The sequence below is a fragment of the Vigna radiata genome, chromosome 11 (assembly GCF_000741045.1).
Source record: "Vigna radiata var. radiata cultivar VC1973A chromosome 11, Vradiata_ver6, whole genome shotgun sequence".
Taxonomy (NCBI): domain Eukaryota; kingdom Viridiplantae; phylum Streptophyta; class Magnoliopsida; order Fabales; family Fabaceae; genus Vigna; species Vigna radiata.
Window position 1 is genome coordinate 2,571,525 of NC_028361.1, and position 15,542 is coordinate 2,587,066.

At 32.6% G+C, this 15,542-nt stretch overlaps 1 protein-coding gene across 4 annotated transcripts; it reads left to right on the forward strand.

Moving 5' to 3' along the window:
- The first annotated feature begins 1,479 nt into the window (after positions 1-1,479).
- On the forward strand, positions 1,480-14,607 carry LOC106777780 (oxysterol-binding protein-related protein 2A). Of its 4 annotated transcripts, none has more exons than XM_014665531.2 (11): positions 1,482-2,124; positions 4,036-4,398; positions 5,300-5,396; positions 6,120-6,562; positions 7,765-7,920; positions 8,233-8,400; positions 8,534-8,674; positions 8,874-9,101; positions 9,216-9,329; positions 10,803-10,992; positions 14,064-14,607. In XM_014665531.2, exons 1-10 carry the CDS (start codon positions 1,711-1,713, stop codon positions 10,980-10,982), a joined length of 2,304 nt encoding a protein of 767 aa, XP_014521017.1. In that variant the 5' UTR covers positions 1,482-1,710; the 3' UTR covers positions 10,983-10,992; positions 14,064-14,607. The 4 variants fall into 4 exon arrangements, 3 of the variants coding, with proteins under 3 accessions (XP_014521017.1, XP_014521018.1, XP_022643161.1); XM_014665532.2 differs by having other exon boundaries at positions 1,483-2,124; positions 4,039-4,398; XR_002670040.1 differs by lacking the exon at positions 14,064-14,607 and having other exon boundaries at positions 1,480-2,124; positions 9,179-9,329; positions 10,803-10,827.
- Positions 14,608-15,542: the final 935 nt, after the last annotated feature.

Consider the following 15,542-nt stretch of genomic DNA (forward strand, 5'->3'; position numbering starts at 1 on the left):
TATTAGGCTACCATTACTGAGAAAACAGATAAAAGAATCCCAAATATGTATACTTTGACAACTAATTTAAACTAATGAAAAATAGAATTTCTAAAAGAGAAATTTGACCACCTTTATTACATTACTCTAAATGCTACTTAACCACATGACGATTGTAATCGGGTTATGATATTTTAATTCCTTTTCTTTGTGAAAAATAAAAAGCAATGTACGCATAATTTTCCGATTTTATTTTCTCTCTTTATAAGTAAATTTAAGATAAATATGACATGATATAACAATACATTTTAGTAATAAAAAATATATATTAAAAATGTTAAAAAATAAGTTAATTATGAATCTTTTTCACCATTTTGGAAATAAGAAACACTCAATGTCACAGTGCATATACTACTCTCTCATTTTTTACCTTAAAAAACAGTCTAATATGAATCTCTTCCTAACTGTCTTGTTTCTTGTTTGACTAATTATTTTTGTTTGGCTTAGGTGGCATTAATTAGCACTTAGAAGAAGTTTCCATGGTTGAAAAAAGATGTTTTGCTTTCCATTTTCACAAGCATACTGATATTGATGCAGAAAGCAAAGTAAATGAAGTTGAGGCATATCCAGAGCTAAAAGAAGAACTTTTGACGACCCTATGTATCTATGCATTACTGTAAAGTATATGTGGCCTAGCTATAAGCTAGGGCTTATTGAATCAGCGTTTGAATTCCTACTTGTGCAAAAACTTTGACCATATGCTACTATAGTACAGTTTGAACATAGATTCCACTGCAAATCAATACACAAATAATAAGTACCAGATGAGATGTGCATCATAAACTCTGCTACTTTTCGCTATCTACTTCTGATGCCGCTAACTAGCTACAGCTCATGCATCACCTGCATGCTGCATATTGTAAGGAAGGAGTCATTATTATAATAATAATAATTTTTTTTTGTTATATATATATATATATATATATATATATTTACAATTGGACCCTTTATGTAATGACACCTGTATTTGAAGCTTATCTATCAACTCCGTGAAATAGGAGAGACCTTAAATAAAAAAAAAAATCTCTGCCACCAAGAGGAGGGGGAGATGCACAAAGTAAGTAAATTTATAAATAAGGTATCTATTTCAAAGTAATAGGAATTGAGGTTAAGTTTAATTGTATTTTAATTGTTTGTATTTTACCTATATATTATAATTTGATTTTACGATAATGGACGTCGAATTTCTAACACATTTTTATATATTAATATAATTATTTCAATTCTCCATAAGTGAGTATTGAAAAATCAAATATCTGTTTTAGTTGTGGTTGAGGACTAGGACTAGTTTGTTCTCAATTTAAATACAAGTCCTATCTTTTTCATTTTCGATTTAAAAACCCTCTTGTTTTCACTTTATTACTACTTTGCCCCCTTCTCTTTGCCTTTGCCAAATCAAACTAATATATATACCTGCCTGCAGTCCTCTTTTTCAACACATTAATTTATTCATTTGAATATACAAATCTCATTCTTTTCTTCAAATAAATTTATAAGCTTTTTTTTTTCTTCTGCACACTTTTTTCACACTAATGTATCTATCACTCAACCTCCTTCCATGTCCTTTTAATTTTCTTCTAACCTTGCTATCTTTCACAAAATCAATGAAAAAGATAATTCAGATGTTAGTAGAACCCTCGCGTTAGGAAGAAGTATTTTGAGGGAGAGAAAATGCGAGTGAAAGAGATGCACCAACTGTGTTGTATCTCTCTGGAGAGTCCTGGAATCGGCAACCATTCCCCGGAGCGGATGGCGGCCAGACTTTTTCAAACGAGGAGCTTCCCGGCAGTGGGATCTCTGGGCAATGCTGCTCAAAGATGGGAGACTACGGTGGCCGGCGTTCTCTACAAGTGGACCAATTACGGCAAAGGCTGGAGATCCCGATGGTTCCTCCTCAGGAACGGTGTTCTCTCTTATGCCAAGATCAGATGTCCGGAGAATCTCAACCTCCTCACTTCTTCGGACGACATTAGCTTCATCGGGGAGATTTCCACCAACCGACTCGCACGAGTGGACAGAGTTGCCCCCGCCACACGACGAAAACACCGCAAAACTTCTTCCTCTTCCCGTGTAGTCCATCTCAAGGTAACTTTAATCTTCTATACATACTTATAATGTTGATTTTTGTTTCTGTTTTTTTCTCTCTGGTCCTGAAAATCAATGAAGGATCATAGCAGGCATTGCTCGTGTGATCTGACTCCTCAGTTACAGTGTTTTTCCACACTAACTCCTTGAAAGATAACTTAAGAAAATATAAATATAGTAATGACATTCCGATTTTCGATTTCACATATGTGAAATGTCCTCTATCCGTGCCTCAGTTTTGTTGGTGATGTGATTAATGAGTACCAAGGTTTGCCATTAAAATTGTTCACTCACCTGAATGTGATTCTTTTTTTACATTATAAAGGAAATTTTATATATATATATATATATATATATGTATATATATATATATATATTTATTTATTTCTTTTCTATTGAAATAATATGGTGTAAATCTGCATGTTTAGGCCATGGTTGGCTGTGACTGTGATTTGCTCTCTGTTAGGTGGGTTTAGTTGCGAATTGAAAGGAACAAGAGGTTTGCAGTTAATAATCTCTATCTAATTTCAATATTTATTATCTAAAATAAAAAAGTTTACTTGGAGAGTGGAAATTATTCTAATCATCCTTAGAATATGATGATGATGTATTTCAGTTCAGCGTAGTTTTAAAAACTGGTTGTTAATGTGGAGTGGGTCACATCAACAGGTGGCCATCGAGGGTACGGTAGACTACGTCGTAGCCCTAGGTAAGGTATTAACTTGCGGTCCGATGCATTTCTACGATTTAGCTTCCTCTCGGCACCTGTTTTTCATCCAATTCTACCTGACCTCCTTTACCATTTCAGTTTAAAACATGAAACACTTAACACCTGGGTCTTTTGCCCTTTTCCTTTTATTCTATTATTCTTTTACTATTTTTCCCTGTAAGTTTTTCACTTGTCTTTCATTGTTTTTTTATTTCCTCTTTCCATTTTTCTAGAGCATGTCCCTGTAGCTTATAAAAGTTTGGAGAGATAAAATGCAATGTTGGCATACTTTTGGTTTCTCCTTGCTTGCCTCAACGGTAATGCAAGCCTAGAAGGAGGAGGCATTTTATATTGGAATATAGGGAATAAAAAATGTCAAACTGTGGGATGATCCAACGGCAGGTAATTAGGGATCTTGGACTGACATGGGTTTAGGTTTGTAAATTGGAATGACTCAGATGTTACTTTATGCAACCTTATCAAATAGTAGAAAGGCTTCTCAGTTGTATTGGGTTTATCAGAATACTTTTATTTTTAACAAATGGAGTGTGGGACTTGGTGGGTTTTGGTTTAGAGGAGAGTGGAAAAACTTGTATGGCGCTCCTATGCTGTTCTAATTAATAAGCCAGCTCTCTCCTCCTATATAAAAGGGGCAAAAACAAAACAAAGGAAGTAAGAGGCTGTAAATAATGTTTTGTTACCTTGTTTCTTGAGCTATTCTACAAATTCATTTTTATTTTATAATATATACATAGTACACTGGTTTGAACCAAAACCTGAATGGCCTGTGTGTTCAGTGGCATTTTCTGATTATTAATAAGAGTCTTTCGTTAACTACAAAAATTTTGCGTTCTTTTGGTTGAGGTGGTAGGAGTGTCTTTACCTTTTGTTTGCCCTTGTGTCTTCTTCGGAAGTTTATTCCCATTTTTTCTTTGTAATAATTTAGATTTTGTTGTTGTACTATTCGTTTTACTCTCTAATAGTATTTCTTTTTTCAATGAACACTAATATCACTATTTATTCTTTTTCTACAATTTTAGTCTTTGTTATGTCTTTTTTTATATTATTATTAATGATTTTAATTTTATTTCTTATCTGTAATTTCTGTCCCTCCTATTTGTTCTTCTTCAATAAAAAGAAAAGTTAGATAGAGTGAGTTTGTTGGCGCACTGAAATTGAAGTTACATTGCGTGAATGTTTAGCAGATTTCATCATTTAGAGAGAGCAAGTCAGATGATAGGCGTTTCTATATATTTACAGCAACGAAAACTCTCCATCTGAGAACTGATTCGAGGAATGATCGGGTAGCGTGGATACAGGCATTGGTTTCGACACGTGGCCTGTATCCTCATCAAGCCCTCAATGATCATCTCTTGCTTACACCCAATGATATATCCGTGTCAACCGACAGGCTTAAGTCACGCTTGCTTGAAGAGGGAACCAGTGAGAACCTTGTAAAGGAGTGCGAACAAATCATGCTCTCAGAGTTCTCCGAAATGCAAGGACAACTTGAAGTTCTTTGTCAAGAACGATCTAATCTGCTTGATACAATAAGGCAATTGGAGGTCATTTCTTACCTTGTCCTTTACTCTGGAGTGCTTGTCACTATCTTCCTCTATATTGGGTTCGTTTGAATGCTTAAAGAACTGTGGGGTATTTATTACTTTATTATTCCCCCACCACATCCCTCCCTACCATTTTAAATGTGGTCAAAGATTATGAGTTGTGCAATAATTTAACGATTCCAGGTCATTTGATCTCTAAAGTTTTCTGCTGTTTTGTTTTATAATTTATGACCGGGTCGGCTTGGATGGTCGAGTACATAGTTTGATAAAATAATCGAGGAATTATATTTGTTTAATGTCCAAAAGTTTCTTTTCGGTCTCCTTTACCATCAATTATATTTTAGAAGCTATCTTTCATGTAAGGAGACTGTTGTCTTGTCACGCGTACCACTTTTTCTAATTCTAACTAAATGTGTGTACATAAACTTTCAATACTTTAGCTATCTAGTTTTATATTTCTTATGCATATATTTTATTCATCATAATTGCTGTGCTTCTTAGTTCTGTCAAACACATGGAATCATTAGGGGGTATGTCGCTCTTGGATAATTATGATGAAATTATCTGACTATTTGAGTTGGTACAAATTCAACTTAAGTAGTATTGTTATCATACAATCAGGAACCAAGTAAAAAAATAAAATAAAAATTGGAAGACCACATGACATGTTGGGTTTTTCCAATGTCTTTTAAGAAGAGTCATGTCATCGGTGACTTTGGTCGATGGCATCAATTGTTTTCTGCCTCTTCCCTCACTATGAAATGTAATTGTAATTCATGGACTTACATGTCAATTCAACTATCATCTCAGTTTGCCGTTTTCTGTGTTAGTGTAATTTTTGAATGTGAAAGGTCTTTACGGTGCGTGACTTAACAAATTTTCTATTGATCATAATAAACAGGCAGCTAATACTGAACCTGAGGCCACTGCAATACACGATGGTGAATACCAGTTAACAAAGAACGAGTTTTCAAGTCTTGGACGTGGAAAATATAGTGGTACTGCAATATATACTTATGTTTTCTGTTTATACATATGCTGTTACTTTTGTCTTTCTTCTTTGATTTAATGAGCATGTGCTTGTATGCGGAATCTTTGTTGTGTTGAAAGTTATCACAGGTACCAATGGTTCTGTCTTATGTGAACAGGAGGAATATTGCTGACATCATTTTGTTATTGCAACCGTTTCTTGAATGATGAAAATTATTTGGCTAAATGACCTTGGAACATGGACCTGTGTATTTATATTTTTTTTCTTCGAAGTTGTGGAGTTTTAATTCAATCAATAGAATTTTTACTAGCATCTTCATGCCGATCTCTAGAGAATTTATCATTCATTATTTTATCTCATCTTTTAGATTCGGTTCAAATGACAATTTTGTTTCGAAAGTCAACCCATTAGAAAAATTAATATTTTTTATGGTCCCAGCTCATATGCCTCTATCCGTTGAGGCAACTGTGAGAACTTGAGGATCCATGATTTCCTTATTCATTCAACCAGAATAGAAACTATTCTTCTTGAGCATGCTGATTTCATTTATCACACTTAGCTAGATTCTGGAATTATCATATGCACCATCGCTGTGTACAAGTATGAATTGACACTCTGTCCATGTTTTTCGCTAAATTTGTCTACAATGAATCTATCTGCAACCTTCATTATTTATGAACTTGTCCTTTCAAGATGTACTATTATTTTCACATGAACCTTTTGGTTTCAGAATGTAGTACAACTGAATCATCTGATGATATTGAGAAACAAGAGATGGAGGAAGTATCAGATGAAGATGAAATCTCATATTATGATACTATAGACTGTTTTACGGAGCCTGATTGCAAGTGTGAGTCAGAAAGAGCTATAAATGAAGTGGACAGGTGTAGGGAAGCCAGCACGCAATTCACTGATACAGAGAACATTTATCCTGAGAAAATGGTTTGTAATTATAAGCACCCTCAGATAGCAAGACGAAAAAAGCTTCCAGATCCTGTTGAGAAAGAGAAGGGTGTTAGTCTTTGGTCAATGATCAAGGACAACGTGGGAAAAGATCTCACGAGAGTTTGTCTCCCGGTATACTTTAATGAGCCTATATCATCCCTACAAAAATGTTGTGAGGACTTGGAGTACTCTTATCTACTGGATCTAGCTCACGAGTACGGAAAATCAGTAAGATATACATCTTGCTCTTGTTTTTGCCACTCACCGGTGTTGAAGTGTTTGCAATATAAATTTAAAACTAGTATTGGATAAAGGACATGATGATTTTATTAGAACTTCTCTTTCCAACTCTATCCGTGAATGTTTTTGTGTTGTTTCCATGTCTTGAGATATGCAGATTAAGTAACCTTACTGCACTCCTTTAGCTTCTTTGTTTTTATGTTTATAGTTCTAATCATTCACTTTAGGTCACACAGAAGAGAGGGGGAAATCATAACTTGACAGTAGTAAATTAATCATACCTTACAATTTCTGTGAATTTGTTTGATCACAAATAAATATTTTTTCTCAGTTGCCTCATAACAAAGTAGTGAATCTGCCCTTTATATTATTTTTTCCCTAAGCTCGGGTAATGAGTTATTCTGTTCTAAGGATTGGCTAGGAGCAATATTTAGTGAATTTTTGTCTTTCTCGTTGGAGAGTGCTTGGTTGAGCTCTAATAGAGTGAGCAGGTAGATAATATGAAAATAAAACCACTTTATACTTACCTGTTCGACCAAATCATTAGAAAGTGGAAAATAATCTCTACATTTGTTTTTCTCTTCGGGGAAATTTCTACCCGTACCGTATTTCCTAGTGAGGACCCATATCTTGAAACCCATACTTACAACCATTCTACAAGTACTCATGTAGCAAATATATTGTTATATAATAATAGTAATAATTTATCAAATTTCATATTTTATTATTAAAATTGATTGTAATTTGGTTGTTTAGAAAGAGTTGAATTTCAGAATGTCATTTTTCTTCTTAAGTTTTCTCTTTTTATTTATAAGAGTGTAAGCAAAAGACTCCCAGTTTACATCTTTTTGTGCAGAATCCACTGTATGTTTGGTAACATGTATGTTACCCTTGGATCTGGATCCTGCAGAAGCTAGTATCTTCTGCGTCTTTTGTTAAACTCGATTTTGAAAAGAGAAATACCTGCGTTGCTAATCCAATGCAGAGCGTGCACTCAATGATGATATGATTCAAGTTCAAATCATAAATTTGACAGTGGAATAACCATGCTATAATAATTTCTAGGAACTTGTTTGGCACAAATGAGTGTTTTTGTGGTAGAGAAAAATAATAACGATACTATGTTTCAAAGTTGAAATCAATCATATTATTGTATTTGATTGTTTTCCCCTTTGAATACGTATTTTCAGGGAAACGGTCTTCTTCGGGCACTGTATGTTGCTGCCTTTGCAGTTTCGGGTTATGCGTCATCTGAAGGTCGTAACTGTAAACCCTTCAATCCCTTACTGGGTGAAACCTACGAAGCTGATTACCCGGAGAAAGGAATTCGCTTCTTTTCAGAGAAGGTGAGTTCCTTATAATTTACTAAAGCAGAGATACAAGATTGGAATCTGACTAATATGGGATGAGGTCAAATTTACTTTTGGAATCTCTTTGGGCTAGTAAAATATCAATAAAGTTTCCCACGAATTAAACTTGTTTGCATTAGAAAAGTAGAAGGTGAAGCCGTTTATTTCAGTCTATTTAATGGTGATTGCTTAAATTACATAGAGCACAATGCCTTTAACTTGGTATGTATTTTTATGTTAGTATATTAATATGAGGAATTCATCAACTTGCGAATATTGTTGATGCTTCAGTCGTTATGTCTGAAACAGGTCAGCCATCATCCAACACTCATTGCCTGCCACTGCGAAGGTAGAGGATGGAAGTTTTGGGCTGACAGCAACATCCATTCAAAGTTTCGGGGAAGGTCAATTCAGCTTGATCCAGTCGGTGTTCTGACCCTAGAGTTCAATGATGGTGAAATATTTCAGTGGAGCAAGGTAAGCATTGTAAAATCAGAATCTATTATTTTCCGCCAATCAGCTCGCTTGTACTACTCATCTACCTTTAAATCCCATGGTAATGTTTTCTCTAAATTAATGTTCTGATTGTTGCTGTTGTTTCTTGTGTTAGGTCACCACCACGATCTATAATCTCATCCTTGGGAAAATATACTGTGATCATCATGGGAACATGGATATACGTGGCAATCGGAAGTATTCGTGCAGACTCAAGTTCAAAGAGCAGACGATACTCGACCGAAATCCTCGCCAAGTAAGTTATTGGATGTATAATATTTAAAAATTATTTCTTTCACTTCGGTCTTTGTTTATTTAAATTTTAATGTTAGAATTATTTTAATTTAAAAGTTATATTATTATTTTAATGTGTTCAAATTTCAAAGTACCAAATTATGTATTGAGTGAGTTTTGGTAAACATGTGATTCAGTGTGTATACCGCGGTTTGAATTAGGTACATGGATTTGTGGAAGATGTAACGGGGAAAAAAGTTGCGACATTGTTTGGGAAGTGGGATGACAGCATGTACTATATGAGTGGTAATGTAAATGTGAAGCCTAAAGATTTGAATTCAGCAAACGCATCTTTGTTGTGGAAAAGGACGATGGCATCTCCAAATGTGAGTCGGTATAATTTGACACCATTTGCCATGACTCTGAATGAGCTTACTCCGGGACTGAAGGTATATAATGATGTATTATATCATTATTTGATATGCATTCCACTTCTTATATATGCGTCTCTTATGGTTTTTTATAGCCTTTTCTGATCACGGGTATTTGATCACGGATTAAAGGAGAATCTCCCGCCTACGGATTCCAGGCTTAGACCTGATCAACGACATCTAGAGAATGGGGAATACGACAAGGCTAATTTGGAGAAACAAAGGCTGGAAAAGCGTCAGAGAATGGTATGTCTCAAACTCTTCTCTTTTCTCCTTTCAACACCCATTTTCCTCCTCTTATTCCTCTTTTAGGTTACTCCAGGATTTAGATGTGGTTCTCGGCAAATCTAATTAAATTGTTGAGTAATGACACACAACAAACTTTTATATTATATTATCTTTTGTTTTTTTTTCTTTATAAATATAAAAGTTTACTTTTTTTTTTCATGATTATTTTATTTGTATAATGTATGTGAAATGAATGTAATATGTGTTTAAGTATTATTTCTTTAAATTATTATAACTTTATTTTCTTGTGTTTCTGAATGTTGTATCAATGATGATGTATTGCTTGTTGTTTGTTATTTTAGGGAATGCTCAGTTCTAACCACAAAATTCCGTTTTCATTGTCTTTTTGTAATAATTACAAAATGTTATGTCATTTTCTGTTTTTTTAGAGATCTGTATAAAAGGAAACTATAAAATACAATTATCCTTAGATCCTTTACGATTAGTTGTAAAATATTAAATAAAAACATAATTATATATATATATATATATATATATATATATATATATATATATACACACACACACACACACATATGATAAGCCTTCTTTTAAATCTTTTTAAGGTTTTTTATCTATCCAAGTTTGTTTGTTCTGATCCTATTTTGGTTGAGAAAGTAAAAGGGAGATGATTTTATAAGTTGTTGAATAAAAATAATATTATATTAATATGTTTGATACAAAAGAGGTAATGTGCAAAAATGAGTTTTTAAGTCATTAAGATCTAAAATCACTTTTTTTTTTTTTCTTTCTTTCTTTTTATTTTGGAAAAAGAAGAACTGAACTTGTGAATTTCAATTTTTTTTATGTTTCTTTGCTCATACATATCAAATTAAGGAAAGTGAGTGGTTTTTTTCTCACTCTTTTCCGTTCATACTAAATGAGAGCATAAGTTTTCAATTAAAATGTGTTTCTTTACTATTTCTAAACTGGTTTAATTCAGAATCAACATTTTTTTCCTGAATAGAAACCTTATTTTATGCCATAAATATAGAGATTGGAAAATTAAAGAAGAGAAAGACTTAAGAAACAAGTGAAAAAAAGGTTGTTTAATTTAAAATAAATGAGTGCAAAATTAGTTAGTTATTATTAATTTAATTTTTTATGGAGGATTTTAAAAGAACGATTTCCACGTCTAACGATAAAGTTTTGCTTTTAGTACCCAAGAAGTTGTCATTTGTTTCTAACCTATATTAAACTATTGACTACTCCATCGTTTGTTTTTTCCTTTTAACTGTTCATAGTTGTCTCCCTAACTTTTGAGTTTGTAATTGAAAGAAAGAGAAAAATATAAAATGAAAATGAAGAGAAACAAAGTTATAGATATTACTAATTGTGATTTGTTTGTGCATCAGCTGTTTGTGTTGTAATCTGTGTTCTAGTGATATTCTGCCAGTGTATTGATGGTGATCATTGTTTATATAACCACAGTCAAGGAAAATACAAGAAAATGGTTGGAAGCCTAGGTGGTTCCGAAGAGAAGGTGAAAGTGGAACCTTTCGATACATTGGTGGATACTGGGAAGCGAGAGAGCTTCGAAGCTGGGACGGTTGCCCTGATATATTTAGTGAAATCAATGAAGAATCTGCCGATTCATTAGGTGCATTTTAACGTGGTTCAGGTAACGTTTCACACATGGGAATGTTTCATATTTTGACAAGTCTTTCTAAATAACTTTAGTATTATGATTTGTTTGCCTGAAACTTTGAGTCATACATATAATATCAAAAGGCCCTTTATCTTGGTCTTTCAAGCACATACATTTAATACAACTACTACCAAAATACAATTTACATCTACTCAACTACTATCAAAATACTATTAATGAATTTCCAGACTTAAATACATCTATTCAACTACTATCAAAGTACAATTTATCGAATTCCATAATTATCTTTAAGAATCACTATTTTCACAACTATCCTCATTTAAGTTTATCTAACAAAATCTCCGTGTAAACTTAAATGTTTCTTTTATTCATCATTTCAGTTATTCTATCCTGGCTTCCCACATGTACTAACTCATCTCACATCTCACTTGCTTTTTTCATGGATAGTCGGGTTCTTCACTTTCTTCATGTCTAATTTTGCATTCATTATGGCTAACATGTTATCTTCATTCTGGGTGATCGATTTGTTCTTAATCAGGCTATTGCTATCTTAGTGGCATATTTGCTCTTCTCTTTGGATGACTAGGCTATTGCTATCTTAGTGGCATATTTGCTCTTCTCTTTGGATGACTTCTTCTTAACTTTAACTTGTCTTTTGTTCGATTCTTTATTGTTTTTGTGGCCGCCTTGTTAATAATTAGGTTTTTGTCAATTGATTGAGCTCTTTTTGAGAAATTGGACCATCTCACTATTATTATACTTAATCACGTCAATCTTTCCATCCATTGCAAGGCACCACTTCTCATCTTGCACCTCTAATACAACTCTCAGATCCTTCTCGACTTGCAACTATTCTTGCAATCTTAAAACTTCTTGTACTGGTTTCAAACGTTGCTTATGCAAAGTCTAGTTTCTTCTTTCTAAGCTTCCTTGTAACTTTGCATTTCCTCTAACCTCCTTTTTAGTCCTTTGATGCAAGTCACCTTTTACAAGTTCTAACCTTTGAATAACAAGCTCGTTTCCGCACATGTCCGAGCTATCCGAGTTGTACACCACTAAGATTTCTAGATGTCTCATCGAGCTATATGATCTTTCCACATGCTCCACGAACTTATTTGAGCTATATACATGCTCCATCGAGCTATTCGAGCTACATCTGCTCTACTGATATATCTGAGCATTCCACTTGCTTGATCGAGTTAAATGAGCTATCTGGATTTCTAACTGAGCAATCTAAGCTCTCTATGCACTTTATCAAACTACTATCTGAATGCACCATTGATGTATTTGAATGTCTTGTTGACCTTTTAATGCTACTTATTTGCCTTGTTGAGTTATTCTTGATACTCAACCTTCTAGTCGAGTTCTTCCCTTGCTTGTTATTGACACTTGAGCTATGTACCATCATCATCAATAACCTCGCTTCCTCTTCAACATCTTTTGTGGAAAGGTTGGTCGTCTCTCTTGTCTCCCATTCTTAGACCGAAATCTTTTGCAAATTGTCCAACCTCACCACAATTGAAACACTTATCCAAGTAACACTCTTTTGCATAATAATCATGCTTGCCACACTTGAAACACTCAACATTTGAGTTGCTCGACCGACCTCCTCTCCATGGACCTTGACCTCTTCCTTGCCAATTTTATTGGCTAGACTATTTTTTCTATTCTTCCTTCCACATCTTCTACCACCAAGACCATTTCCTTTACCTCCTTGATATCGTCCTTTCCCTTGAGTGTTCTGAGCTTCTCCTTTTATGGTTGCTTTGCTGAAGTGCTTGTTCAAGAGACTCCTCATTCTTCTTCTTCTTTGTTGCTCATGCGTCTCAAGTGACCTGATAAGCTCTTCAACTGAGAGCGTTGATAAGTCCTTGGACTCTTCAGTAATGCAAACTATGTTCTCAAAGTCGTCGGTTAACGACCTCAAAATTGTCTCCACTACTCGGCTAATGGATAATGTTTCTCCATTTCTACCAATCTAGTTCACCATGATCTCCACTCGAGAGATCTACTCAATCACTCCTTTAGTCTCTTTTATCCTCATGCTTCTAAGCTTGTTTCTAAGAGGTTGAAGCTTGACCTGCTTCACCCAATTATACGTGCTGTTACAAGATTGACATGTGTACCAAATCGTACAAATAATAAAATGGATAAGTTTAGATAGTGTTTCCCACGTGACTTGGACTGGTAAAAAAATTATGTTTATTCACTAAGGCTAAAAACTTTAAAAAAATGAAAATTATTGATGTAAACGAAATAAATCTAAAACTAAAAAAGCAATAAAAGTTTATAAAATTATTATGTCGTAAAGACTTCATTCGGTTAGATTTCATGCATCAAATCAATATGAAAAATATTAAACAATATACTTCCAATTCTTACTCTATCATTTACATCACTTATAAAAAACTTTAATATCTTAACACCAAGTCTAAATTTTAGTAATAAAAACCCTAACGTTTTATGTTTTAGCAATTTTTATCATAAGTTCCCATTAAATTTATCATTCTAATGTTATGAATAACTAATGATAAACCCTATGTTTAAATTATCAATCAATTAGTTATTCTATTCTATTTAGGTTTTGACGTCATATTCAATAATCAAATATATATATATATATATATAATATATATATAATCAATTAATTCATGAATTGAAAAAGAAATATATTTGAAAGAAATATATTTGATAGTAGAAATCAAAAAATATTGAAAATATATCTAATTCCGTGAATAAAGGAGTTAGTTAATATAAATTCTAAACACTGATTTATTAAATAAAAAAAAATTAATTATTTAAAAAGTAATAATAAAAATTCAAATAAATGATAAACTACCTCATTTAAGTTTATCTAATATCATATACATTTCAGAAGAGGAAGAAAAATATAAGAAAATGTTATATGATCGTGGAATATATCAAATGGAGTTTAATGCTTATCATTATACTTTACATATTTTCAAAGTTGTTTGATTTGAACTTCGTACCCATTTTCTGTTAAAAAAACATTGTTTTGCTTGCAATAATGTCTGAGACACTTTGTAGATCTCTTGAGATGTAACTCAGTATTTATGTTGCAGATATATCATGAAGATTAACTAATGGGGAGTTTAGCTTTAATGTTATTGCATGCCGTGTGTTTTTTCAAGAATGGGAGAGTGGGATTGAAGAAATGGCTGAAATGGTCATCCTTTGTTGGTGATATATGAACAATGAGGAAGGTAGTACAGTTAAGTTCTACCATTTGTTATCCACGATGCTTTGTGAATTTAAACCACATACATGGTCAATGTTACTACTGTTGCACGAAGATAAATGCGAATATTTGGTGATCTCAAATTGAAATTGTTACTTGGTGTTGGATGTGCGTATATACAAAGTGAGGAAATCCAGCTTCAAAGATCATGGTGTTATCTCTTCATTAGAATGTCATAATTTTTCCTTTTTTTTATTTTTATTTTTATATGATTTTGTTTTGGTTGTATGTAATTAGTTGGGCATATTAGCTAATGTAAGGATATATCCCTTTATCCTGTTATAGCTACACTCGCCCCCAATGGCTATTGATTTATTAGCTAATTGATTGCATTTTGGTAGAAATAAACCACCAAAGGCGTTTTGTTACGTTTCTCTTTATTTCATATATACCAATTGACATGGAAAATTAAGTATAAGTAAGACAAAATGGAGTTAGAAAATAAATATGATGACAAAATGTAAGATGTTTCATGTAATGGAATTCATGTCACTCCTTGAGAAAGAATAACATATTATTATATTCAAATTAAGAAATAATAATTAATACAAGATGTATATAATGTCCTCATAAAAGGATTTGCTTAATTTTTGAGCTATTTCTTCATCATTATTTTCTTTTACAAACCATTCCATCTACATATACTAATAGCGATGTAAAGGAGTTATTAAATGAATTAATAAATAAATAAGGGGTATTCAGCTTTCACTTTTTAATTCACTTTTTAATGGTGTCAGAGCCGAAGTGGTTTAGATGCAAACAACTTCTTATTTAAAGTCGTTTGAGAATTATATGACTTTTCTATTTCTTGTAATATTTTTTAATGTCTATTTTTATAATTTATGTCTGAAATTTGTCTATATATGTAAAAAGAAAAAAACTAGTGTATACACATTATCATTTAATAGAATATGATTAAGGATGAAAACTAAAAAAGTATTTAAGAAATGAAAAATTAATAAAGGTTGAAAATATATTTAAGTGTAGGTTTAGTGTTCTTATTTCGTTGACATTGCTTTTTAAATCGTAACCAACATGAGTTTGAAAAAAAAATTAAAACTACTTTAATTTTTAAAAGTAGATTACTTGAATAATTTAAATTTAAAGAGCAAATTGATATGTTTCTTTATGATGAAAAAATAAAAACTAATATGTCAAAGTGTAAAGGTGTGTTAAAATAATTTTTTAGAAATATATAGAAAATATTAGTGAAAAAAATAAAAAGTAAATGTAAAGGTATAAAAAGATAGATAAATATTCAGCTTTGTTGGTTTGCGACGTGTCTGAAGGGATAGCTGATTAA